General features: G+C 31.0%; 2 protein-coding genes across 2 annotated transcripts in view; one reads left to right on the forward strand and one right to left on the reverse strand.

Moving 5' to 3' along the window:
• Nucleotides 1-60: 60 nt before the first annotated feature.
• Nucleotides 61-4,953, forward strand: LOC139497974 (lipid droplet-associated hydrolase-like). Its single transcript, XM_071286230.1, has 4 exons — nt 61-198; nt 2,263-2,390; nt 3,119-3,256; nt 4,140-4,953. Exons 2-4 carry the CDS (start codon nt 2,279-2,281, stop codon nt 4,814-4,816), a joined length of 927 nt encoding a protein of 308 aa, XP_071142331.1. The 5' UTR covers nt 61-198; nt 2,263-2,278; the 3' UTR covers nt 4,817-4,953.
• A 5,763-nt stretch (nt 4,954-10,716) lies between these two features.
• LOC139497977 (protein scribble homolog) overlaps nt 10,717-16,693 on the reverse strand; it is an 81,815-nt gene continuing 75,838 nt past the window's right edge. The window contains exons 43-44 of the mRNA XM_071286232.1: nt 14,800-15,742; nt 10,717-14,526 (exon numbers count right to left, since the gene is read on the reverse strand). The gene's annotated coding sequence lies outside the window, so the exon portion shown is untranslated. The remainder of the gene's footprint in view (nt 14,527-14,799; nt 15,743-16,693) is intronic.

The raw sequence follows: 16,693 nt of genomic DNA on the forward strand, positions 1-16,693 counted from the left end.
AAAAAAATATTTTGCAAGTGCCGAAATGGTTCATTTTATAAATTTAATACGATTTTTTTCAATGATAGAAGAGAATTAAACTTTGACGTGACAGTCTAGATTCTGAACTCTGCTGAGCTGATTCCCTCTGGGAAATGGACAGGGAATAACATATTGTCCCTTAATCGTTCAATTTGTATAGGTTTTAGGGAACAGATAGTAAGTCAACCTTAATAATGTGTGAAGATCCGACAGCTGACTTGACCTGCATCTATCCCGTTTGAACTTTTGAGGTCATGAATACAACAATCACTGTCAGATATTTCTATTATGACATTAAAATTTTATGGGAACTTGTGTGATGTCCAGTATAAATGCGGGACAGATAGCGGTAAGGTGTATGAGTGTAGTTATGCCCTTTACCGTCAGGCGTCAAACAGTAATTGTGCACTACCCTTAGAGTCGAAAGTATCCATGGTATCAGGTCTGTTCGCGCCCAATAAGCTTTTGCATCCTTCATGTTCGCACCTCACATATTCGCCCCCGAAGAACTTTCCCACCCTTCACATTTTTGCCCAATTTTTATTCGAATATTGTGCGCGAATGTGTAGGGTAGAAAACGGATTTTGGGTGCGAACGTGTAGGGTGCAAAAGTGAAAGGGCGTGCACGTAATTGGGCACGAAGAGACCTGGAATCAGAGTCAAATTTGTTAAAATTTCACCATGATTCGTTAAAGTATCCTCATTGTGATTTGTTAGAGGTCTCTAATAATTAATTTTTACTATTAGTTTTGGAAATAATTTAACATGAGTCGTCATTATCAGAGACATGTATATTTATATGAGGGAGGGTAGGAGGGATTCTGATCCCGAAATCCCGGGCTTCAAAACACGAAATCCTGAGGTCCCGAATTTAAATAAATTGAAATCCAAAATCCCGAAATTTGAAAATTCCGGATCCCGAAAGGGTCAATCCCAAAATCCTGAGCTTTAAAACACCTGATCCCGGAGTCCCGATAAAGATCCTATCCCCCCTCTTATACGTCTCTGTCTTTATCAATAGATGTTTTGTTTTTGTTTTAAAGTGTACATTTTATTGTTGTGTACCAAAAATTAAAGTTTATGTTATTTGGCAAGATTTTTTTAACGCTATTCATCCTGAAATATACCCCCATTACAGCCCACATGTGCAATGTATCAGGGTCGTATTGGATGTACTTTCATGATGAATAACGGTAAAAATTCTTGCCAAATGACTTTAACAGTAATTTTGTGTCGCCTGGCGATAAAATGAACACTTTCTTTCAGACAATAAAAAAATACACTGATTTTTTTCCCCCGAAACATTACAGTAATGATGATTATTAAAGACCTGTGACGTATTATGATAAGGGTATTTTGCAGATCATGGTAAAATTTTAAACAATTTGATGCTAACAGTAGCTGACGCCTGACGTTTAAGGCAAAGATGCCAACCATACGATTGTGCGATAAAAACTATGCTATTACGGTCAATAGTCAAATAGTTACGGCGCCGTTCAATTTTGTAAAACACGAATTTTTAGCATTGCTTTTCTGGCCCAGTCCTGTATTTAAGAAACGTCAATGTAATGCTTCCGGTTTCTCAGGAATTATCGACCTATCATTTGGTAACTGACTGACTTCCAAAGAGGAAAACACGCATTTTATGAAGTGGCTTTCCCCCTTTCTCTACTTCTCCATGACAAAACGATATCTATTGAAAACAAGAAAAAAACCAATTATGAACCACTAATGAATGGAATACAAACTACAGATAACATGTTTAAAAAAACATCTTATCATGGTTATGGCACATCACTTTGCAACCATTTGTCAGTAATTTTTTTGCTAAATGCACATTTTTTTATGATTACTGATAAGTTTTCAAAATTACTGAAAATTTGATAGATAGTTACTGAATGGGTCAAAAAGGGGTTGGCATCTATGTAAAGGGCAAAGGGGAACATTTAACTCCAACATGTCCAAGATAATGAATAGCATCTTTTCATTTGAGGCTGTTAAGCAACCAACAATCAATCAATCATTTGAGTGAAGGTGTAATGTGTCTTGAATTAATCCACCAATCTTCATGATTTCTTAAATTTTGTATTGTTATGTTTGGTGCAGACTTCTACAAACTTTTTTCTAAGATATGATTGAGAATATTGATACTATAATTGATTTATTTTTACTTTAATATTTTAAAAACTCTTATTAACATGAAAAAATTCTTGAAGACATACATTTCTATTAATTTTTCAGATAATAAATATACAGAATGGAAGATATTCATAGAAAAAGTGAAATTGTCCATATACTTGGTATGCCAACACACATTCTGAAGTATGGAACTATAGGACAGTCAGGAGTTATATTTCTCATTATTCCAGGTAACACATATATATAAATATATCTCGTTATCGCTATTTTACAGAAGTTTCCTTTGATCTTACCAACTGATAATTTCCTTTCTCAGCACAATACTGATAATAGAGTGATTTGAAAAATTATCACTCAAAACTAATGGCACACATGCCGTTGTCAATGAAATTTGGTAAAATAGCAATACACAGATTTTCTTTGGTCAGCTAAACTTAATTGCATTTCTCACTATTGCCGTACCAGCTCAAGTAAGAAAATAATAAAGATTACCAACAATAATCTATAATCATACCAGGTAACATATAAATACTATCATCTACTTTTATGTTACAATACATGCAATATACATTTGTACATCTCCTTCATGTATTCATAAATAAAAACAAACAAAACACTTAAACCATGTCTTACCATTTAGGTTTTCACCACATTAAAATGTAAACATTGAAATTGATAGTCAAATTGATTTACCTCCAGAACATAAAATACAGAAGCCAGTATGTTCAAAGGGCTAAAAATGTTGTCTCTTGAAGATGCCCTAATTGGTCTCTTGTGGAGAGTTGTCGCATTAGCAATCATACCACATCTTCTTTTTTATAATTTGTCTTGCATACTAAGTTTATAAACAATGAACACCGATAATTCTCTAAATTGCAAACAACAACACATAAAAAAAAAGTTGATTCTGTCATTTTTCTGTTGACATGTTTTTCAATCTCTATAATTTTTTGTACAGGAAATCCTGGTATAGCCGAGTATTATGATGAGTTTATGAAAGTTCTCTATCAGAATAGTAAATATACCATCCCAGTCTGGACTATTTCTCATGCAGGACATGTGTCAATACCAAAATCTGCAGATAACTTAGCTATAGGTAGGTCATTTTCATTCTGGGATTATATATAGAAAAACATAAAAAATATGAATAGGGGTTAATAAAAGTTGAAGATAGATGCCCACAAAAAAAAAAAAATGAAAAATAATAACCCACTAAGAGATATTCCTTATGTTTATGTTAATTAATAACATGCATCATCAGATCATTTATCAGTTTGTGAGTGACTTAAGTCAAGGGTTATATCCCTAAAGACTTGAAAATTTGGGCCTCTCTGACAAGAACACAGCGTTTAGTAGTATTTAGACTTGTCCTCTTGGTTTGAACAAATTTGATGACATTATGAATTATATTTATAATTTTGCTTCAGTGCTAAGAATGCTAAGTTATGTTTCAGTATACATCCAACCCCAATCACTAACATACATACTTGATATTGATTTTGTTTGCTGTAAATTCAGAAATTATTGCAAGGTTTTTATTATTGTGAAAATGCGACAAGATTACAATCGCAATAATTTGAACTCGCATTTTGAAATCTTTAACATGAAATAAACAGAATTTTTCTCAATATCGCAAAAATTAAAAACACATTTTAAACTTAAATGACAGAATCGCAATAATTTTAAAATTCACTGTACATGTATAATGAGAGAAGATTTTTTTATACACAGCATCAGATATTTTAAAAAGAAGAATTTGATATTTGGGCTGGACCTGTATATCTTGTTAAGAATTATTTATTGCTTTTGTCCAAAACCCAAAACGTGCTACAGGATAGGTTTCTCAGATAACACAGCATTTTACAATTTCAATATTATTTTTTCTTGAAGTTGCAATTATTAATCCAACATCTGTATCCATTGCCATAGCAATTTCTGAAATCATTATTTATGTGAATTTCTTTTTTTTCTATTTGCAGAGAAAGCATCATACAGTGTCTGCTCATTGGAAGGGCAAATCAAACACAAGCTTACATTTATAAAAGACAACATCCCGACCAATGTAAAACTTGTTCTGATTGGTCATTCCATTGGATGTTATATGATTTTAAAACTATTAGATGATCTTGACCACCAGGTGTTACGATGTTTCATGTTGTTTCCAACAATAGAAAGAATGGCCGAATCACCAAAAGGACAAGTTGCAACACCTTTACTGAAATATTTAAGATGGCTAGGAGCATTGATTGTGCAAGGACTCTCATATCTTTCCCCACATATGCAATTTAGGCTGATCTTATGGTATTTCCGTGGCAAGACGGTGCCAGATTGTATTTATAATGCCTCTATGTCGTTATTCGATTCATTCTGTGTAAGCAATGTTATGTATATGGCAAACATGGAAATGCAGAAAGTTCAAAAACTTGATGAAGATTTGATAAAGAAACATTTGTCAAAAATAAGCTTCTATTATGGTTCTGACGATCACTGGTGTCCAAAGTCATATTATTATGAATTCAGAGACAAATTTCCTCATGCAGACACTCGTTTATGTAAAGATGATCACGACCACGCATTTGTTTTGGAAGGAAGTCAACAAATGGCAGATATTCTTTCTTCATGGGTTGAAAGAGACCTGCATAAAATTAATGATTGATTATAAGGTCTAAGATATTTAATTCATCTACAAATGTACAAATGTGATAGGACAAATCAATATATAAGATATTATTAATATTAATAATTGTTATTGATTTTGATATTTTGCATATCTGCAATAGAATGAGAGAATTTTACCAAGTCAAGTATTTAAAGAATTGTGATTGGGTAGTTTATATTAGAATATTTGAAAAATTTTAAACTGATCTTGAACAAAAGTGCTATTATTATTTATTATTTGTTTTTTTAATTTTACAATAAATCTTAAGAAAAAAACTTGCTTTACTTCTATATATATTTACCTTCTCATATATCTCTCATATGACAAAAAATGAAGCTAAGAGGTCAACATAGTTTTTGTCTTGCTTGACAGAGTCAAAAAGCAGTACATAGGTATGTTGTTTCGTCAGGGATGACGACGACGGCAGCGGCGTCAACAGTATATTAGTTTGTGATTAGGTCTAGTTTATGGTGAACCATTAGTGGTACATTTGTACATTGTAAGACAAAGATATTTGGTATGCAGTTTTATTAGTATTGGCACATCTAATTACCATGGAGATTATTTGGCCCTGCCTCCTCAGTTGTGGTCACTTTTGCTTAGTTTTTGATCAGGTCTAGTTTATGGTGAACCACTAGTGATCAGTCAAAGATATTTGGTATGCAGGTGTATTAGTATTGGCACATATCATTGCCAAGGAGATTATTTGGCCCTACCTCCTCAGTTGTCACTTTTGCTTAGTTTTCATGTATTAGTTTTTGATCAGGTCTAGTTTATGGTGAACCACTAGTGTTAAGTCAAAGATATTTGGTATGCAGGTGTATTAGTATTGGCACATATCATTGCCAAGGAGATTATTTGGCCCTGCCCCCTCAGTTATGGTCTCTTGACTTTGAAGCTTTTGCTTAGTTTTCATGTATTAGTTTGTGATTTAGTCAGTTTATGGGGAACCACTAGTGGTAAGTTAATTTTAATTGGTATGCAGTTGTATAAGCATTGACATATCTCATGTCCATGGAGATTATTTTGCGGCGCCCCCTCAGTCATGGTTTATTGACTTTGAAATTTTGTGCTGAGTTTTCATGTATTAGTTTGTGATTAGGTCAGTTTATAGGGAACCACTAGTTTTAAGTAAATGATAATCAGTATGCAAATGTATAAGCTTTTGCATATCTCATTTCCATGGAGATTATTTGGCCCCGCCTCCTAAGTCATGGTCTATTGACTTTGAAATTTTGCTTAGTTTACATGTATGAGTTTACATTTAGGTTTGTTTAAAGGGAACTACTAATAATAAGTCAATGGTATTTAGTATGCAGTTGTATCAGTATTGGCACAACTCATTTCTATGGAGATAGTTAAGCCATGTACCTTTAGTCATGGTTTATTGACTTTGAACATTTGCAAACCTTGCATGTTAAAGTGTCGCTATTTTAATTTCAACATTTGCATTATTGAAATTACCAAAAAGTGAGACATATCTCTGTGATAACAGTTTATTAACAGTTATAATGTGTTTATAGTATATATGACTAACTCTAAATCACTATGTAAGTATGAAAGATCAGATAACAGTCCACACTTCCCTGTCTGAAGACATTACAAAAAAAACCAAACCACTGACAAAGCTCTTACATATTTACCATCACAAGAGTTATCTCTCCTTCCCCCATTTCTCAAAATGCTTACGTTTCTTTCAGAGCTGAAATGTCTCTTCTGCTATAATAACTTTAATATGATCTCAATGAACTTGATGTTGAAGGTCTGTAATATGAAGGTTTTACGGCAAATATCACAAGTTCAGATGAATCATGCCGGACAAAAATGAATACATTACAGTCATTCCATACACAAAATCTTAACATGGACCAATGATCCATAAAAAATAGGTCAAAGTTATTTGAAACCTGCAAAAAGACTTGTTCACCTTACATCATTTCATACGCCAATAAATGGAAACGTATATTGCTTAGAACATTCTCACCCCTTCTCATCCAATGAAAAGTCAGTTTTTTGCCCTCTAATTTTCATAGTAAATGGTTTTCCATGCACTATGAAATGCTATGCATGAAAAAATTTCATGCATTTTCTAATTGAACATATATATAGAATACACCAAAAAAATAATTGGTAAGGATAAATTAAATGATATTTATCTAATCTTTCTACCTTACATTTGAGGGAATTATTTTCTTTTTCTTTCAAAGATACACAATGCCAGACTGCTGATATATAAAGCAAAGGATTTAATCAGTAGGGGATTGAACACTTTGTTAGTGCAACTATTAAGAGTTCACTTTCATAATTAACTGACAATGAAAAGTCATTCATGTATAGCATTTCATAGTGCATGGAAAAACCATGTACTATGAAAATTAGAGGGCAAAAAAAATGACTTTTCAATGGACGAGAAGGGGTGAGTATGTTCTAATTATAGTATGAACCAGATGCTCTGCAGGGCACAGCTTTATACGACCGCAGAGGTTGAACCCTGAACGGTTGGGGCAAGTATGGACACAACATTCAAGCTGGATTCAGCTCTAACTTTGGATTGTGATTAAATAGTTGACACAGCATAGGTTTCTGACACAGAATGAATGTGGTCTAATGAACTTAAAATATTTTTTTTGCCTTTGAGCAATTCACTATGCTGTTGAATGTTAATCCTCTCAAAAAAATACTGTGCAATTGAAGATTTCTTGCTATTGCTGAATACTGTGCAATTGAAAATTTCTTACTATTGCACAATACTTAATATAATAATTTTGGATCCTGATTTGAACCAACTTGAAAACTGGGCCCATAATCAAAAATCTAAGTACATGTTTAGATTCAGCATATCAAAAAAGCCCAAGAATTCAATTTTTGTTAAAATCAAACTTAGTTTAATTATGGACCCTTTGGACTTTAATGTAGACCAATTTGAAAAAGGGACCAAAAAATTAAGGATCTACATATACAGTTAGATTTGGCATATCAAAGAACCCAAATTATTCAATTTTTGATGAAATCAAACAAAGTTTAATTTTGGACCCGTATTTGGACCAACTTGAAAACTGGGCCAATAATCAACCAGATGCTCCGCAGGGCGCAGCTTTATACGACCGCAGAGGTTGAACCCTGAACGGTTGGGGCAAGTATGGACACAACATTCAAGCTGGATTCAGCTCTAAATTTGGATTGTGATTAAATAGTTGACACAGCATAGGTTTCTGACACAGAATGAATGTGGTCTAATGAACTTAAAAATTTTTTTTTGCCTTTGAGCAATTCACTATGCCGTTGAATATTAATCCTCTCAAAAAAATGTTTGAAGAAATTTTCTTTTTATTTATGAAATCTGAAATGACCCCTCAATTTTTTTTTCACATCCCCCTTTCCCTTATTTCAAAACTGATCTCAATTCAAATTTCTAATGAAGTTTGCAACAATAACTACTCATTTAAATACATCATAAAATATTAAAATGTAAAAAAAGTGCTTGTTATCACTGAATGGTAAAGATTGTTTTAATCTATCAGTTGGTAGTAAAAGTGAATATACATTGTATATTGTATAAAACAATGATTTAAGTTGATTCAACTACTATTCTGGACAAAGAAAGATAACTCCAATTGAAATCCAATTGGAATTTCTTGCTATTGCACAATATTGTGCAATTAGATATTTCTTGCTATTGTGCAATACTGTGCAATTGAAAATATTTGCTATTGCACAATACTGTGCAATTGAAGATTTCTTGCTATTGCACAATACTGTGCAATTGAAGATTTCTTGCTATTGCTGAATACTGTGCAATTGAAAATTTCTTGCTATTGCACAATACTTAATATAATAATTTTGGATCCTGATTTGGACCAACTTGAAAACTGGGCCCATAATCAAAAATCTAAGTACATGTTTAGATTCAGCATATCAAAGAGGCCCAAGAATTCAATTTTTGTTAAAATCAAACTTAGTTTAATTTTGGACCCTTTGGACTTTAATGTAGACCAATTTTAAAACGGGACCAAAAATTAAGAATGTACATACACAGTTAGATTTGACATATCAAAGAACCTCAATTATTAAATTTTTGATGAAATCAAACAAAGTTTAATTTAGGACCCCGATTTGGACCAACTTGAAAACTGGGCCCATAATAAAAAATCTAAGTACATTTTTAGATTCAGCATATCAAAGAACCCCAAGGATTCAATTTTTGTTAAAATCAAACTAAGTTTAATTTTGGACCCTTTGGACCTTAATGTAGACCAATTTGAAAACGGGACCAAAAATTAAGAATCTACATACACAGTTAGATTCGGCATATCAAAGAACCCCAATTATTCAATTTTTGATGAAATCAAACAAAGTTTAATTTTGGACCCTTTGGGCCCTTTATTCCTAAACTGTTGGGACCAAAACTCCCAAAATCAATACCAACCTTCCTTTTATGGTCATAAACCTTGTGGTTAAATTTCATAGATTTCTATTTACTTATACTAAAGTTATGGTGCGAAAACCAAGAAAAATGCTTATTTGGGTCCCTTTTTGGCCCCTAATTCCTAAACTGTTGGGACCTAACTCCCAAAATCAATACCAACCTTCCTTTTGTGGTCATAAACATTGTGTTTAAATTTCATTGATTTCTATTTACTTAAACTAAAGTAATTGTGCGAAAACCAAGAATAATGCTTATTTGGGCCCTTTTTTGGCCCCTAATTCCTAAACTGTTGGAACCAAAACTCCCAAAATCAATCCCAACCTTTCTTTTGTGGTCATAAACCTTGTGTCAAAATTTCATAGATTTCTATTATCTTAAACTAAAGTTATAGCGCGAAAACCAAGAAAATGCTTATTTGGGCCCTTTTTGGCCCCTAATTCCTAAAATGTTGGAACCAAAACTCCCAAAATCAATCCCAACCTTCCTTTTGTGGTCATAAACCTTGTTTTAAAATTTCATAGATTTCTATTCACTTTTACTAAAGTTAGAGTGCGAAAACTAAAAGTATTCGGACGACAACGCAGACGACGACGCAGACGCCAACGTGATAGCAATATACGACGAAAAATTTTTCAAATTTTGCAGTCGTATAAAAATTCATGAAACCACCAAAATTAAACATGCTACACTGAACCAAGAAAATGAGGTCAATGTCTGAAAGGTACACATAACAATCTTCATACACCAAATATAGATGACCTATTGCTACTTATCAGATATACCATCTTGACCATGAAATAAGGTCGAAGTCAGATGAGCACTCTCAAGCAAAAATGTAGTCATTGCAAGGAGTCTACCGGTATATACCAAATAATTGATCTTTTACTCAAAATTAGTAAAAGACAGTCAAACTATTAAATTGAAAATAAACTGACAATGCCTTGGCGAAAAATGAAAAAGACAAACAATAGTACACGACACATTATAAAAAATAAATAAAAAGCAACACGAACCCCACCAAAAACTGGGGGCGACCTCAGGTGCACCGGAAGGGTAAGCAGATCCTGCTCCATATGTTGCACTTGTCATGTTGCTCATGTTATAACAAATCCAGTAAACAGTATAATATAATTATAATAGATCACATTCATGAAAGGGAAGGCTTTGTAGTTACGACGTAAAGAGGGAGCTATCATTGGATTTCCTGTTTGGATGGTTTTACACTAGTCATTTTTGGGGTTCTAGATTGCTGTAAATGTTAACCAAGGCTCTGTGTTGAAGGCAGTACTTTGACCTACTGGTATAATGGTTTACATTCTTACTTGGATAGAGAGTTGTCTCATTTGCACTTGTACCACAACTTCTTATAAGAGTTGTCTCATTTGCACTCGTACTTAACTTCTTATATCTATATATCAAAAACCAACACCAAACTCATCTTAAAGATACTGTCATAAAATATAATCTCAACTGCACTTTTATACTTTATTTTTATGTTTAGAATTTACAAACCAGATTTTGTTAAACACGGAATAATTACTTGAGCATGTTATAAATACAGGTAATAATATTTCACTTGTCATTTGTACAAGCTTTAAAACTGCTATCCAACAATATTATAATAAAAACTTCTGCTGTAAAAGGGTCAGTTTCTGATCAGTTTGATCCTGAATCTGGTACCGCTGGTCTAGTTACAGGAAGGAACCAGATCACAAACTGGTACACAAAAGTACTGTAGCTCTGACAGTAACAACATGGAACTAAAACCATATGCTTGATATCTTTTATTAAGCAATACTTCTGTGTATACAATGTTATTTAAAACATATAACAAAAAATATTGAAATTTGAATAAATTTGTAATACTAATTGTGTCAAACTGACCAGAAAGTTGACATAAAAAGGTAGAAATAATTAACTTGGTGCTGGAGTACAAATACAGATACTTGCTAGCAAATCTAGACACAAAAAAAAAAACAGATTTAAAAATTCACAATAAACAAATTTCATAAAACAAGTGATATAAAACTCCTTAAAATAGTTAGGAATAAAATCTGCAGAAAAAAATAAAAACAAAATTAAATTGTATTTAAATGTGAAAAGTGTATTAAAAGAAAATATTGTATAAAAGCTTTTACACTGTACGCTTAAAAAAAGATGTCTGCACTAAAATTGCTGTAACTTGGGTTATGTAGTGGATTTAAAAAAAAATATGTGAATATTAATTTTTGATTAAAGTAGATATACAAATTATCAATTGACAATAATTAGACATTGTTTTCCATCATTTATTTTCCTGGTGTAAAATGCACATAACTAACACATGAAGTTGGTCTTTCTCAAAATTATATAAAATTTATATACTGGTACATTAATTTCTTTCATAAACTGTCAAATCCAACTTGGTTAAAACAAAAAGCTGGAGAGTTTTACTGAGTGGGAAAGGGGAATTTGAATTTTTTACTTCACATATTACAACTACAATGATCGACACAAAGACAGCATATTTTTTTAATGCCCCTATAATGTAAATCTGGCATAGAAGCTAATCCGTTTCTTTAATTTTGATCTCAGCTTGTTAAGCAGAATCCTAGCCATAATATTTAAACATGTAAATCTAGCATTGAAGCAAATCTGTTTCTTTAATTTTGATCTTAGCTTGTTAAGCAAAATCCCAGCTGTAATCTTTAAATACCTTTTTCATGTTAATAAATATAAAATTACATACATACAATTAATTATTCCATAGTAAGATTACATGCATTATGCACCAATATAGACCAGACACCATATACCTTATATTATTGCTGCATAACTCTTACTGTGGATTTATTATTATTCGTTGGATACCAATTTTTGTGGAATTCGTGGGTACAGGTGAACCACAAATTTAAATGTCCAAAGAATAACAAATTTTCCTTAGGCTCGGATGTAGAATTCGGCAAAACCAGGAAATCAAATATCCATGAATAAGCAAATTTGATTCAATCCACGAAAAAACTGGTACCCACAAAAATATATGAATCCACAATATTTGGTGTTTATACATAGTGTTCTCTCATGTTGGAAGCAGACACGAATATTATTAAACTAATGATATGCAAGTGACCTTTGGTCAACGATTTAAACTCCTAGCAGAGAATATATAACACATAAATGGGCACATTTGTCTTACATTAGTTAAGTATTTCTTATTCGAGTCCCAACAGTTAACATTATCAATTGAAGGTTAAAAACTTGACAATTCTTCCTATAAATGGATTAATAACGAAGTTGATAAATTAACTACATTTTTTAAGGCAAAGTCTCTTCATCTAAATACTACAATAACCATGTATCCTTATTCCTTTCCAATGTAGCTTTAAAGGCTGCAACAAACACTTTGTCGAGACAAATTTGTGTAGTATTTTTAAATGATGTATAAAATTATGATCGACTATAAAATATGCAAATGAATGGTGGAAAAATGGAAGATTAAAAAAGCTGTTATATATATAACAGATATACTGATGATGTTAAAACAAATAAAACAAAGAGTGCCAAATTATAACAAATAAAAATAAAACTATACTAAAAACGGTCAGGAACCACTGTTAGTGTTTGGAAGGCCTTAACTTTATCAAGACCTTATAAATGAGTTTATATAAATATATCTTTATGTACAGTAAAAGTTATCATACAAATTTACAAGATTCTTACAAGGCATATATTTCATCCTGCCTAAAATTGGAAGAAAACATAATTACAAAAAAGATCATAATTTGTACATATAATGTGCTGTTTTTAACAAGTTAGTTACTATCTAATCATGTTCATAGAATAAACAATATTTCATATATGTATGTACAAAGTTTGATATAATGTATTTATTGTTATTTCTTTCATGACAAGTGTCAATAATCTCTTAACCTATTAATTTGAAAGGATTCAATTCTATTTTGATTTTTACAAAACCTTTTAAAAAATATAATGCCAGTTTAAATACATCTAAATCATTCAGATGGTAAAGGTCAGAAGTGATTGAATCAAGCTTTTCCATTTAAGCAATTTGAATTTAACACATACCATTTTAAACAGAATTCATTGTAAGAAAAAGTTAAATAGTTGAGAAGACATTCCTATAAAATGAAAAAAAAATTTACAAATAAATCAACAAGCAAATACAACAAAGATTTACGCTTCACATGCCTGCCAGACTCTCTATTTTAAGAATTTGGGAAAAACCCATTTGATCTATATTTAGAAATTGTATCAAATGGAAAGATTTGTACTTATCTAATAAAGCCTCTATTTATGTGCTTCTCAAAAAGGTGCAAATTCTACAAAAATGGCAAGAAAATGTTAAAGAGAAAATTTTAAATCCTACTTGTTTCTACTTCTATATAATAAAAAAAAAGAATAAGACAGAATATTATATCACATAAAATTTTACTCTGCCAATTAATATTAATCAAACTATCCCCTTTCATGAATAACCTCTTTTTCGAAAAAATAAACACTCAGGTCAAGTTGTTCAAAACCATAAAATAAATGTACAAGACTTATTGAAATGATAAAGTTTTGTCCATTTTATAAATGTTTTCAACAAAAGGCCGGTATCTTCTACATGTACTATTATAGGGAAAGTAAAGAGATTTTTTTAAAGGGGAATCAAGCTACTTTTACAACCCACCATTCATACATTGCACCAGTAATTTCCTTTATGTAGAAATGCCAGTTTAATGTCTCGAAGACGAATTTGACGATGAGAAAATGCATCTGATAATTTCATGAACATGATCGAAAAAAAATTATGTCTTATGAAATAATGAATACAATGAAACCACTATGTAGGGTTATGTTTTGCAATGTATTTTCACGTAAGTATATTTGAGGCATATAACTACAATTTATACTTGAAATAAAAATACAGCCATTAATTATTCCATCTGCCCAATTGCTTATAATTAGTGTGTCCTAATTAGGAACATTTTCCTAACTTTTGTTTTTCCATTCATTAAATCAATATTAATTATGAAAATATCTTTTTTAAAATCTCAAATGGGTTTATAATCAACTACATTATTATTTTAAAAACTTACAGTGAATATATATTTCATATAAAAGTGTGTTCATAGACTGTTATTAAATATTAATATTTTTATTTTCAAAAAACACTGCATACATATATATTGAAAATTTAATTTCAGTTTTCCTCTAAATCCTCTCGAAAAAAAAGTATGTTTGTTATCAATGTAAAATTCATGTTTGTACAATTGATTTGTTAAATTTAAGGTGGTACCTAACACTACAGGGAGATAACTCTGTAAAATCAGCTAAACGTTTTAATTACGTTGTGTTGTTAATAGAATATCAAGCTTCTCCATGATCAAAATAAGTGTTTGTGAAACTGCTATATAACCAGTGTAATTTTTCTGACAAAACGGTTGGTTCAAAATTTTTAATTTTTTTTATATTTTTGTTAAAGGGTCAAAGTAAATATTTTGACAAAATTTTATGAAAATTAAACGAGCCAAATTAATTTTAGTGAAAGTGTTGGGTACCACCTTAATACATTAAAAGCATTGATTCTCTATATTTGCCAGTCCCTGTTAATAGTATATGTAACATTGCATTCCATTCCATTCAAATCTTAAATTTCTTTTAAATTAGAAAAATCGGAAACTGTTCTAACTTCAAACTGTCCCCTTTCAAACAAACTCTTAAAAATGTCCTTATTATCTTGGAATGAAAAATTTTCACTTTAAATTTAGATTGAACTTCATGTATTTCGAATAATTTCTTTAAATAACGATGATTAAAGGTCCATTATTCTATTTGAAACTGCTGGACCTCTTTTGTCAGTGTAGAGATTCTGGACGGAAAGCAACAGACAAGAAGACGTACCGTTTAACAAACCAGAAATTAAAATTAAATCAGATCAACCTTACATTACATCAATAAAACAAATAAAACAAATTCACAATAAATTTTCATATTAAAACAGTAACCATACATGTATTAACCAATTATCTCATTACAAGTCAGTTCTGATTTATTTTATCGAAAAACATTTTAAAAGCTTCATCAAGCGCTATTTAAAATGTTACAAGTACCGAATTATGTACTTCCAAAATAAAAACAAGTTGAGTTAGGATTATTTTTACCTTTAAAAGCTGAACCGAAGTTTTGCAAAAAGCATTTACTAATTTGGCTTTTAATAAAATTAATACAACCTGCAAGAAAACTGGTTAATACATGTATGTTTCCTGCCGTAATAAAACACAATTATCACATATTAAGAAATTATACATATTTATATATATATATATATATATCTATGAACACTTTTTAAAATTTATAAATAACTTGTCAATGTATAAAAACGGGTAATGATAAAATCATCATGTTATAAAATATATAACTATCCTCTTAAGGTCAAAGGTCACTCCGTAAAATATAATTATCTAAACATTTGGCTGTGTGAGGAATGGCTTCTCTTGAGCTCTTGACTAAATCTGAAAGCAGAATACAAGAAACAATTCATAAAAGTAAAAGATAATAAACAATTCATCAAATTAAAAGATCATCAAAGTAAAAGATAATAAACAATTAATCAAAGTAAAAGATAATAAACAATTCATCAAAGTAAAAGATAATAAACAATTCATCAAAGTAAAAGATAATAAACAATTCATCAAAGTAAAAGAATAAACAATTCATCAAAGTAAAAGATAATAAATGTTCATGTACAGTGGATTCCATTATTTTTTGTTGGATACAAATTTTTCGTGGATTTGGCGGGTACAGGTTAATCACAAACTTAAATTTTCAATGAATGACAAATTTTCTGTTTGCTTGTATGCAGGTTTCGACAAAACCATGAAATCAAATATCCATGACATGCAAGTTTTCCTTTATCAAACAAAAATTGATACCCATGAAAATAAATGAATCCACAGTACCCAAAAATAACAGAATACCCGGTAATATTATTGTAATGATTTATCAGCAGATTTGAGTTTCCATATGAAGTGTGAACGTACAGATGAAAAGACAGACAGACAGATACTGGTGTCATAATACAGAAGACAGACAGATACTGGTGTAATAATACAAAGGTCATCTAGTGTGTGTATAAAAATTCTTATACAAAGCAGTTGAACACAATTCTAAATAAGAATGCATACTCATTTTGTTAACAGGGAACCTTAGCATGTTACCTGGACTAAGCTAACTGTATACAGAGAATATTAAGGAATAAAATATTTATGTGTTTTAAAGAAAAAGAAGAATTCATGTGTTGCCACGCAAAGTATACCTCATCTTTGAATGCATGTGTTGTAATATTGTTCCAGAGAAAGATGTGAAGAAAAATATTCATGGGGCTGATGGACAGACTGATGGATGAATGGACTGACAATCAGAGGTAAAACAGTATACCAACACTTTTTTAAAGCAGGGGTATA

This window comes from Mytilus edulis, chromosome 12, assembly GCF_963676685.1.
Source record: "Mytilus edulis chromosome 12, xbMytEdul2.2, whole genome shotgun sequence".
Lineage (NCBI taxonomy): Eukaryota > Metazoa > Mollusca > Bivalvia > Mytilida > Mytilidae > Mytilus > Mytilus edulis.

Coding starts and splice junctions, on each gene's coding strand:
- LOC139497974 (XM_071286230.1), top strand. CDS start 2,279: ATGGAAGATATTCATAGAAAAAGTGAAATTGTCCATATACTTGGTATG. Junction 2,391..3,118: donor TATATTTCTCATTATTCCAG/GTAACACATATA, acceptor TTTTTTGTACAG/GAAATCCTGGTATAGCCGAG. Junction 3,257..4,139: donor TGCAGATAACTTAGCTATAG/GTAGGTCATTTT, acceptor TTCTATTTGCAG/AGAAAGCATCATACAGTGTC.